The 11043-nt window shown below is 32.4% G+C and overlaps 1 protein-coding gene across 1 annotated transcript; it reads right to left on the bottom strand.

The window, feature by feature from the left end:
* Positions 1–4721: 4721 nt before the first annotated feature.
* LOC132191023 (transcription factor RSL2-like) lies at positions 4722–6466 on the bottom strand. Its single transcript, XM_059606042.1, has 5 exons — positions 5939–6466; positions 5334–5573; positions 5098–5163; positions 4938–5003; positions 4722–4817 (listed from the first exon to the last, which is right to left on the bottom strand). The coding sequence occupies exons 1-5, from the start codon at positions 6464–6466 to the stop codon at positions 4722–4724; spliced, it is 996 nt and encodes a 331-aa protein (XP_059462025.1).
* Positions 6467–11043: the final 4577 nt, after the last annotated feature.

Below are 11043 nucleotides of genomic sequence, written 5' to 3'. Positions count from 1 at the left end.
TTTAGGAATCTAAAGTGAAGTTACTATTTAAAAAAATAAATCTTAGAGGCATATACTTTGAGACTATTGAAGACGTTTTAGAAGTTGGAAAGTTGATCACCAAAAAGGCTGAGAAGATATTTCTTTGGTTCTATTAATCTTTTGTACTCTATACATTATAAATCATCATTTAAATTGTTTTCAACTTTTGAAGGCAGAACAATTGTTTGTAAAATCCATTTAGAAAGTTGGACTTGATTCCACTGAATTTGTTTAGGGATTTGCATGCTTGATTTGTGTGTAAGTGTGTGACAGATTAAAACGTATGGTTCTAAAGTTGTTTTCACCAACTTGTGCACTGTATATTATAAATCTCCATTTAAATAGTTTTTAACGTTTGGAAGTGGAACAATTGGTTGTAAGGTCCATTTATTAGGAAGTTGTACTTTATTCCACTGGTTTTGTTTAAGAATTTGTATACTTGATTTCATTATATTTGTTTAGGAATTTGTATATTTGAGTTTTGTCTGGTTGTTTATAGCATAAATGTGTGACACTTAGGATTTGTGATTAAAGCTTATGGTTCTAAAGTTGCTTTCATTAATTTACAATATATTTGTGTACTGTTGAGATTTAAGAATGTTTTAGACAATTGACAAGTTGATCTCCTAAAATGTTGAATAGATACTTTTATGATTCCATCCATTTTTTGTACCACGTGTCAAAATCATCTTCAACTTTTGGAGGTGGAACAATTGTTTGTGAAGTCCACTTATTAGGAAGTTGCACTTGACTCCACTGGACTTGTTTAAGAATTTGTATATATATATATATATATATATATATATATATGAGTTTTGTGTACCATTTTTTTTTTTCTAATTGAATGCGAGAAAAGGGTTACAGGGAAAGTTTTGTGTACTTATTTGTACCAAAAGTGTATGACCTTGTCGTTTTATAGTTATTTTCATAAACTTATAGTATATTTTGTATACTATATGAGAGTGACTTCTATAAGAAGGTGGTGTAAACCTACCCTTTTGTGCCCACCACTCATCAAGTGACACCTCAACATTTTAGAATAAACCTAAGTTTAAGAAAAAAAATATTACCACACTAGATTATTTCCCCTAAACCCTAAAAAAAATCAATTTTATTATTATTTTTTTTTATAAAAAAAAAAAAAAAACAAAACAAAAATTAATGGGGTTGTTGGGTGGCCACCCCATCCCCTGCCGGCCACCCCATGGCCTAGGGGTGGCCCGAGCGGCCACCTTCGCCCTTCTGGGGTGGCTCGGTGGCAACCACAGATGGGCTAGGGTGGCGGCGAGCCACCCTCAGCCCTTCCCCATATTTTTTTTTTAAAAAAAAAAACATCAAATTGCACCATCTCCTCAACTTTTGGAGATAGAATAATTGTTTATAAAGTCCACTTATTAAGGATTTGCATTTGATTCCACTGGATTTGTTTAGGAATTTGTATACCTGAGTTTTGTCTGCTTGTTTACAGCAAAAATGTGTGACATTAAGAACTTATGATTAAAGCTTTTCATTCTAAATTTGTTTTTATCAACTTATAATATATAATGCGTACTATATAAGAATGTTTTAGGTAGTTGACACATTGATCTCCTAAAAGCTTGAAAAGACATTTCTATGTCTTTAAAACTTGTGATTAAAGTTTATGGTTCTAAAGTTGTTTTCATCAAAGTATAACGTACTATATACTAATTAATGAGAGTGTTTCAAACACTTGATAAGTTAATATCCTAAAAGATTGAAAAGATATGTTTATGATTATATCCATTCTTTGCACTATATATTCTAAATCTTCTCAACTTTTGGAGATGGAACAATTATTTATAAGTCCACTTATCAGAGATAAATGCATTTGATTTCACATGATTTGTTTATGAGTTTGTAAACTTGAGTTTTGTGCACTTGGTTATGGCAATAGTTTGTGATCTTTAGGATTTATGATTAAAGCTTATGGTCGGTTTAAAATTTATTTTTATCAATTTATAGGGAAAATTACACTTTACCCTCCCCCAAAGTTTCACTCGATTTGCAATTTAACTTCAAATGTTTAAAAATTTGTAATGTGCCCCAACACAGTATCAAAAAGTTGCAATGAAGCCACTTTGCTAACCATTTCCATTCAATTTGACGGAAAATTGCACATGTGCATTTTTTGGTATAAATTTCCAAAATTGCTCCCATATGTTTTAAGAAATTTAAAAAATGCCCTCAATTCAATAAACCAAAATAATAAGAAGAAGAAAAGAAAAAAAATTGGGGTTGGCTATGGCCACCCCCATGGACAAAAAGGGGCCACCCCCAATTTTTTTTTTTTTCTTTTTAAATATTTTTGTTTTTCGACTTTTTTTTTTAATAAAAAAAATAAGGGCAATTAAGTATTTTCCATCATTTCCGTAAGAGAAAATGAAAATTATTAACGGATGGGTCACATAGTAAATTTTTGATACTTTGTTGAGGTACATTGCAAATTTTTAAACATTTGAGGTCAAATTGCAAATCATGTGAAACTTTGGAGGGGTAAAGTGTAATTTTTCCCAATTTATAATATATTATTGAGAATGTTTAAGATAGTTGGTAGGTTGATCTCCTAAAAAGATTGAAAAGATATTTCTATAGGTTCATCCATCGTTTTTGCTATATATATTTAAGATCATCATTTTAATTGTTCTCAACCTTTGCAAGTGGAACAATTATTTGTAAAGTCCACTTATAAGGGGTTGCACTTGATTCCATTGCATTTGTGTTAAGGATTTGTATACTTTGAGTTTTGTTTGCTTGTTTGTAATAAAAGTGTGGGACTTTTAGGACTTGTGATTTTAAAGTTGTTATCATCCACTTATAACATCTTTTGTACATATTATCAAGGTTTATCTCCAAAAAAGTTGAAAATATATTTCTATAGTTCAATTCATTTCAATTCATATATATATATATATATATATGGGGCCGGCCGAATGTAATTAGGGGCCTTAGGCAAAACTTTAAAATTGGGCCTTATTTTTTAATATTTAAATATTAATTAAATAATATTTATTTTAATATTGTAGGAGATCTTTACCTAATTAGCACCGATTCCGCACTCAGTGATTTTTTGTTTGAGACTAAAATTACCATTTTGCCCTTACTCTTTGTTCTTTATACTTAAATTATGCAGACTTATTTTTGTCTTTCAGCATTTTTGTAGATTGCAAAATAATCACTTTAACCTTTTTGAAATGTGAAAAGTTGAACATTTTAACCTTTTGTGAGGGGCTGGAATTCTGCAAAAGGAGTGCTACACATCCCAAATTTTCTTCACAAAAATGAGTTCCCAAATGATGTGTCACCATGTCATGAGATTTATTATATTGGAAAGTGTGTCATCAACTCATGGGATGGTGACACATCATTTGGGAACTCATTTTTGCGAAGAAAATTTGGGATGTGTAGCATTTATCTTCTACAAAATAATCACAACAGACAAGTCTGTGGGATTCTTAGATTTTTTTTTTTTCGTTCTTATTTTATAGAGGGCCTCGATATTATAAACAAATAATATTATTTTTTTAAAAACATGTTGACTGTTGAGGGCCTCGTGGCCGTTGTGCAGAAGGCCTCCATATTATTAAAAAAAAAACCAATATTATTTTTTTAAAGCATGTTAAATGCCTCAAGAAGGCATGTTGGGGCTTGATATTATAAACAAATAATAATATTTTTCTTAAAGCATGTTGAGGGCTTCAAGAAAAGATATTGATGGCCTTTATGCAAATTTTTTTTTGGCCTTATTAAAAAATATTTCCGGGCCTTAAATTTTTTTTTTTTTTTTTTGCCTTAAAAATCTGGGGCTCTAGGCGCCGGCCTAACTCGCCTAGCAGTTGGACCGGCCCTATATATATACTTAATTAATTTGTTCATTTTTTATATAAAGTAAATGTTGTACATGCATGTGATTTTTTTTATTTTTTTGGTAAATTCATATTAGTTATTTAGTTATTGTTAAATGAACCGATCTCGAGCCTAGACCAAGCTCATTCACAAGCAGGTCTATTCATTTACAGCCCTAATTAAGAATAATATGATCCTAATCCTTTAATTAATTAAAGTCATTAATTACCCATAAAATATTACTCTATATATAGTGTTCCAGACAACTTTTTCAACTCAGATCCATACACCAACCACGTCACAACGAGGCTAGGGCTTCAGCAGATCAACGTCCAATGAATTGTTGACAATCGTTTTTGGGTGTTTACTATCAAGGATTTTGCTATTGGATTCCATATATATAAAACAATCACCATAATAATAATTATGCTTTATATATATATATATATATATGTGTGTGTGTGTGTGTGTGTGGAATTAATTAATTAATTAATTGTTTAATTATATATGTACAATATTTTGCATGCGAGGTTAAGAGTGGGGGGGAATTGAATTAAGTTTGTTTTTGGATGTATGCTTATATTAAAGTTCTATGAATCTTGAAGAAGACCAACCTGAGGCCACCTAACCACAAGAGCCAGGGTAGACATGATTATAAAAAAATGAGGATTCTCCTCGTGAGTGAACATGGAGTTTATTGGGATAAACTTACAATTAAGTAATTAATTAACGACATATTTAATTATATAATATAATTTCTTGATCATTTTGTTATTGTAATTAGTAAGATAATATAATTGATGAATACAACAGCTAGCTCGATGATCCCTTCAAAGTCATAGAGGTGGAGATATCTTCTGGCTGATCAGACCAATATCCATTCCATTGTAAGCGATGGGAGCATACATCCACATTTCATCGGAGCTTAAAAGCTACAAATTAATTAAGACAATGAGGAAACCGGTTAATTTTGAAGAATTAAAGAAAGTTAATTTTTTTTTTTTAATATAATCCACATTTGCCCTTAATTAATTAATTAATTAATTAATTACCTTGATTTGGAGCTGTAAAAACTTCACATAATGGACTGCCTCTTCAAGCATTGTGCTGATATCAACCTGAACGTTAAACCATATCCATGAAGATGTCAAATCAATTAGGGGTTTTACAATTAAACACCAATATATTTGACCTTGAAAGAATATTACTCACCTTTGTTCCATTAGGGACTAGACCCTGTAAAATTCTCAATCGCTCGTTTATCCTTTCTCTTCTTTTCTGAAAGATTTAATAGAAGATGAAATCAACAAAAACTTCGGTTTTTGCATTGAAAATCTGCTTTTGAATGATTCAAACAACTGATTTTCACTGTCACCCCATCTCACTGATCATTTCTTGTTTGCTTTACGTAAAAAAAAGTTTTTCTGTGGCTGCAGAAGTTTTCTTACCCTTGCATATAGACTTTGCGGATCGGTTGCTGATCCCCTGCTGGCTCTCATTTTCCCACTCAAGTTGAGAGCAGCAGAATCTTTGGAGTCTGAAGTTGCTCCTCCACTAGTCTCCTGGGAATTAGCATTATCATCATCTGAGCTGCACCCACTAGAGCTCTGTCCATTACTCTCCTCTTCCAGCTGACTCATCTTCTGGACATTTTTCTTTGACTTCACATTTCTCTTACTCTTTTGAGCCTGCACATGCACCAGTAGCAATATTGAAAAACAATTATAAACTCTTCAAAAAGAAATCCACCCCCGTTTCAACATTCAACTGTTAATTTACCAATTATCCAAAAAGTTTAAGCTGATAGAAAAAGATAAATTTAATCACTTAACCATTACTTTAACACTCTCCCTCTCACGTGTGGGCTTAAACTCTTTTTTAATAGATCGATGAGGCTCAATACGTGGAATATTTAATTTAAATGGGGGTGATTTGACGAAGTCAATGTTCGATCTTAAAACCTTTGGCTCTTATAACATATTAAATTATCAATTATCCGAAAAGCTTAAACTTGATAGGGAGAGGTGACAAAACTTTAACATCAACTACTTACATTTCTTGAAGCCCGAGGCTTCTTCCTCGTATTCTTAGACGTTTTGTCTTCTTCTTTTGTGCGACATTCTGGCACATCAAACTTCCTTTTTTGCACCAACTCGCCGCCAGAAATAGCAATGTCTTCTGGCCCGCCGTCGTCGACAAACGCAGCTGTCGTCTGATCACGATCATGATCGTCACCCATTACAATGTCAGGAAAGGAAGGAAAAAAAGAGCCAATATTAATTATTTTCTCATCCATCACACAAGTATCATTTGCCACGACTGGAATATGAATATGCTTAGCATCGCCAAAGTAGTAGTTCTCATGGCTACCACAATAACTTCTTTCCTGAGAAATATATTGCAAATTAGAGTTGATATTCCCTAAAGAATAAAGCAAACTATTCTGATCCTGATGATCATATGCATGCTGATCATGCCCCAGCAGAAATTGTGGAGTGAAATCCAGCTCCTCAGCAGAGAACATCTTGCTAAAAGACTCCCATTCTCCCTCAGGAAAAGCTCCAACACCAAGAGACTCCATTTTTTTTAAAAAAAAATTCTTCTAGAGTTTAATTTCTTGTGTATGTTTAATTTGAGGTGATCAAGTGCGCATATTTATACGGCTAAGCCTCATACAGAGAATGTTAGTAAGGATTTGACTTTATTTGTATAATGATTGTCATGGCAAAGGACAACTCAGAAGGGGCCGGCCAAGTTCATGCAATGATGGAATAAAATAATGGGGATGCTTTAAACACCCGTCGACTTGCTTAAACTGCCATGATCAAGATGACAAAAAAGGGTCAAAGAGCAATCATGAGAGGTGACTAATTAAATCACCATTTTGTGGGGAGTGAGAGAAATCGAGTATGCGTGGAGAAAATTGTGAAAGTTTTAGTGTATTTGATTTAGTGAGAACGTGAAAGTTTTTCTTGAATAGAATAAGGTTGGAGAATGTCGTTGGGGGATTAAAGAAATGGAAGCCAATAGGCGGCCACGTCGTGGCCGGGGATGCTCTCTGACATTCTTTTTACAACATCTGATAGCCGACAAGGTAACCGTATGGCTCGTTCCTTGTCTCTTCAATGGGATTGAATATTCTCCCAAGTTTTTGTTGGGCTTTAAGCCAAGGGATGATCAGCTACAATTAACCTGTTAATTGGGTGATTAGATGGACAATCTGATGTGGTGGAGAAAAGCAAATTAATACACTAATAAACTAGAAAAAACATTCTGGAAGCCACCTAAAAAAAAAAAAAAAACCCAAAAAGATTTTATTCCGTGAATATTATTAAAATTTGATTTTCTTTTGCATCAAATTAAGTGACCATTTTGAAAGCTCCAAAAGGTTATTCTGCAAGGAATATATATATCTCTAAACTAATGCCACTTAATATACCATGCAAGAACCCTAGTTTGATTAAAATCCTAAAATGCCTAAAACAGAGAGAGAGAGAGACAGAGAGAGAGAGAGACAGACACAGAAAAACCCATTCTAATAGTTTTCAAAAAATCATAATTAAAAATACCCAATTAATTAGCTAGAGTGTACACATTCAAATTAAAAAATTTCACTTGTTATAATTAAAAAAGAGACTTTGAATATCTTGAAATCTTGAAATTCTTCTTGAATATGTTCTCTCAATAGTCTATTCCTTCATCCCAATATCTCTACTGATTTGCAACACTGATAAATTTTTTTTTTTTTTAAAAAAAACTAATTAATTAATAACATAACCCAAGAAAATGAATAATCTGTTCCATGTTGTCGATGAGTTCTTCACTATCAAATTTTTTTTCTCGTTAGTTTTGTCATAATTCTCTAGATTAATTAGATGACGGTGATGTTGAGTTACAAAATAAAAAGGGCAAAAAATAAGTATAATTTACCTTCCATTTAATAGTAGCTCTATTTGTCCCCAATGGGTAGCTAAATCGGCTCTGGATTACGCTTAATTAAGCGGAGGTTATTAGTTTGAATCTCCCTCTCCTTTCCCTTGTGGATATGTCAAAAAAAAAATAGTAGCTTTACTTGTATATTACAAGTGCGGTGAATTAAAATATTCTACTTCGATCTATTAAAAAAATGTTATTAGCATTTTAGAAAGAAAAGAGTAATATATATATATATATATTCTACGATTAAATGCTATATAGTTAATTACATCTTAAAAGAGAGGAATAGCAATACCCTGATGGCTGATAATCAAATAATGTGTAGTGAATGGTGAAATGTTGAGACTATCACTGAGAGTTCAAAGATCTACGTACTCCTAGTGATTTCAGGCCTAAAATAAAGCTATCAATGATGAAGTAAAATGTGTGGATGAGATCACTTGGTAAATTCTTGATAAAATGCATGTTAGTTTTGGTGAGAGATCCCTGTCCGTCCATCACTTTTTGAGTTAGTTTTGCTGTATTTGTCTAGCAAACACAGTACTTGTGCTTTTGTTCACTTGTTTTATGTTTAGAAAAGTATTTGTTCACTTGTTTTATGTTTAGATAAATACTTTTGAGCCCCTATGTTTGTGCTTGTCCAAGTTAGAAGAGCTATCTCAACTAAACTTTTGAGAGGCCCGAGGAGACGATCAGAGTACGTAGCTATTTTATCTGGGTATGACCATAGTAGCACCTGTTCGTTAGGAATCGCATAGGAGGGGGTATAGATGGTAGGAATCGCAGGTAGCCCCTCAAGTCCAATTGAGTTATAGCCTGACTTAACTGGCTAACCTTATAGGACATCAATAAAACTCATGGACCGGTGACTTATACTAATCAGGCATAGAGATTCATACCACAAAATTCAAACCTATGCCTTAATGTGTAGCTGACTACTTTCAAAAAATTTCTTAAAACCACCGAACCATGATCCGAGATAGTAACTTTTGTATGAAATTGAAAGTGGGTTGAGTAGTTGGCTCAAGCTTGGTAGCACTCTCATGACCTTCTTGACTTAACATGTGCATGCATTTAAAGTGGAATATTCTAAAATTAAACCTACAAAATTAATGACAACAATCACACTATAATAATGCGAGAGCTCAATAAGAACTTAAATATAGTTAAAACACACTTAAAAAAAATTAAATTAAATATAACTTTTTTTTTAAAAAAAAACTCTTTTTAATTTTAAAAGTTATACTTCTCAACACATTCTTAATCATGCTTTAAACTAACACCTATCCTTAAATAAAGTATAAAATGTTATACTTTAATAAGATATGTCAATTCCTTGAACCTAATTTAGCCGAAAACTTTGTCCAATTCATATGATCCTTATTATTATTGGGTATGCTATAGTAAAATGGCCCCCAAAAAATATTAAAAAAAAAAGAGAAAAAGATTCCCCAGATGCCACGTAGCAGCACAATAGCTATGACACACTCAAACCCCAGCTGTGATATCTCACTTAATAACATTAATTCCCCTTCCAAAAAAAAAAAAAAACACTCAGCCTAATCCATCCGTCCATCTAGATGACCAGCACCGTCCATCTAGGAGACCCACACAAAGCCATCGAAACGCACACGCAAAAAGAACCGTCCCTTCTTGGCCACCGAAGATTCTGCCGACTCTCTCGCCTTGATCCCACGCGTCAGTTAGGCAGGCTATGTCACAGCCTTTTTTAATTATCTTTTCTCGTTTCGAGAAAAGTTCGTTTCGGATTGAAAATTGCACCGGCCATTGCACGACCTTTGATGAAACCAAAAAAAAAACCCTCCTAAATATTCCCAACCTTTTTTTAAAAAAAAGACCCATGAAGATTAAAACCCTAAGAAATCTGATTTAATTCCTTCTCTTCCCATCAGAAATTCTTTGTTCTCGCCGGCTGCCATGATTAAGGGTTTGTTTGGCTGTTTGAGTATTAAAAATAAAGAATTATCTGAAAATACAGCTACTTGTGTCTTTATCAAACTACCAACTGCATGCTGTGCTAGCTTGAAAGCTACATTTCTAAGGCAGGTCTTTAAAATAAAACAAGAAAACAAACATCATATTAATTAATTAATTAATTATATAACTAAGGTGCATGTTTCCCTTTCTATTTTGAGACAAATTCATTCTCTGTTTGATGTTTCTTTCAAATGTGGAAGCTGTCCTTGTTCGGATAACCACCCCCCTACACATAGCCTGTCCAAATAGGTCATGAATGGTGTACATAGAGTTCATATATTCATAAGGTAGACCCCATAATATTTCTCTTAAATTTTATGTGAAATTGTTACTCTTCCATGTGATGTATTAACAAAATTGATTTTCTCTTTTGGGTTTTATTTGCTTTGACGTAAAATGTATATTAGAAAATGTTTTTCGTATTTTTTGGTATTTGGCACAATCGAAAATTGTGGTCGAACTGAAAACATTTTCAGTTAATAAATAAAACATTCTTTTAATTTCTGTATAATGGTTTATCTTTTTTGTAACCGTAAATTATTTCTCAAGTTTGAGCTTCTCATTCTCAAAATGTCAAAGTTCGGTGGACCTTTGCATGAGGTTGCTAGAAATCGCCAACCGTTTTCCATCATCTCTCATTTTTCATACGAGCTAAACCCTAAAAAAATATTTTTAGACTGAAATGTTTTATGTCGAAATCAGAGCATTATTCATCAAACGAAACCGAAGAAATTAGATTGATGGGCTCTGTGATTGGATTAAGAGTTCTAGTTGGCCATCTCATAAGCAAATTAAGAAGAAGAAAAGTACGATTTTCATATCTCTTGTAATTCACACATCTCATCATTTATATTGGTTTTTTTTTTTTGAAATGTCATCATTTATATTGTTGATATAAAACGGTATGCACAACAAGTATACAAAAATAATAATTTCTGAAATAAATATAAAAAAACAATAGAGTTTGTTGGACCTAAAAGCCCAACAACAAATAAAATAACAACATTAAGTCTTATCCTTACTCTTGGACAGCATTATTTGGGATTAAAGCTACATTATTTTTGTTAATTTTTTGAAGAATTTTAAGTAATGATTGCATTTATAATATTTAGCTCTTATCTATTACATGTCTTCTAAGTCCATGCTTGACTAATTTCTTATATTATATATAATCGTCAAAGTTATAAACATTTTTTTTTTCAGTATTTTGTATATTATCATTTC

The sequence above is a fragment of the Corylus avellana genome, chromosome ca8 (assembly GCF_901000735.1).
Source record: "Corylus avellana chromosome ca8, CavTom2PMs-1.0".
NCBI lineage: Eukaryota > Viridiplantae > Streptophyta > Magnoliopsida > Fagales > Betulaceae > Corylus > Corylus avellana.
This window is presented reverse-complemented; position numbering and strand designations above follow the sequence as displayed.

Coding starts and splice junctions, on each gene's coding strand:
- LOC132191023 (XM_059606042.1), bottom strand. CDS start 6,466: ATGGAGTCTCTTGGTGTTGGAGCTTTTCCTGAGGGAGAATGGGAGTCT. Junction 5,574..5,938: donor AGCCTCGGGCTTCAAGAAAT/GTAAGTAGTTGA, acceptor GTGCATGTGCAG/GCTCAAAAGAGTAAGAGAAA. Junction 5,004..5,097: donor TAGTCCCTAATGGAACAAAG/GTGAGTAATATT, acceptor TTTAACGTTCAG/GTTGATATCAGCACAATGCT.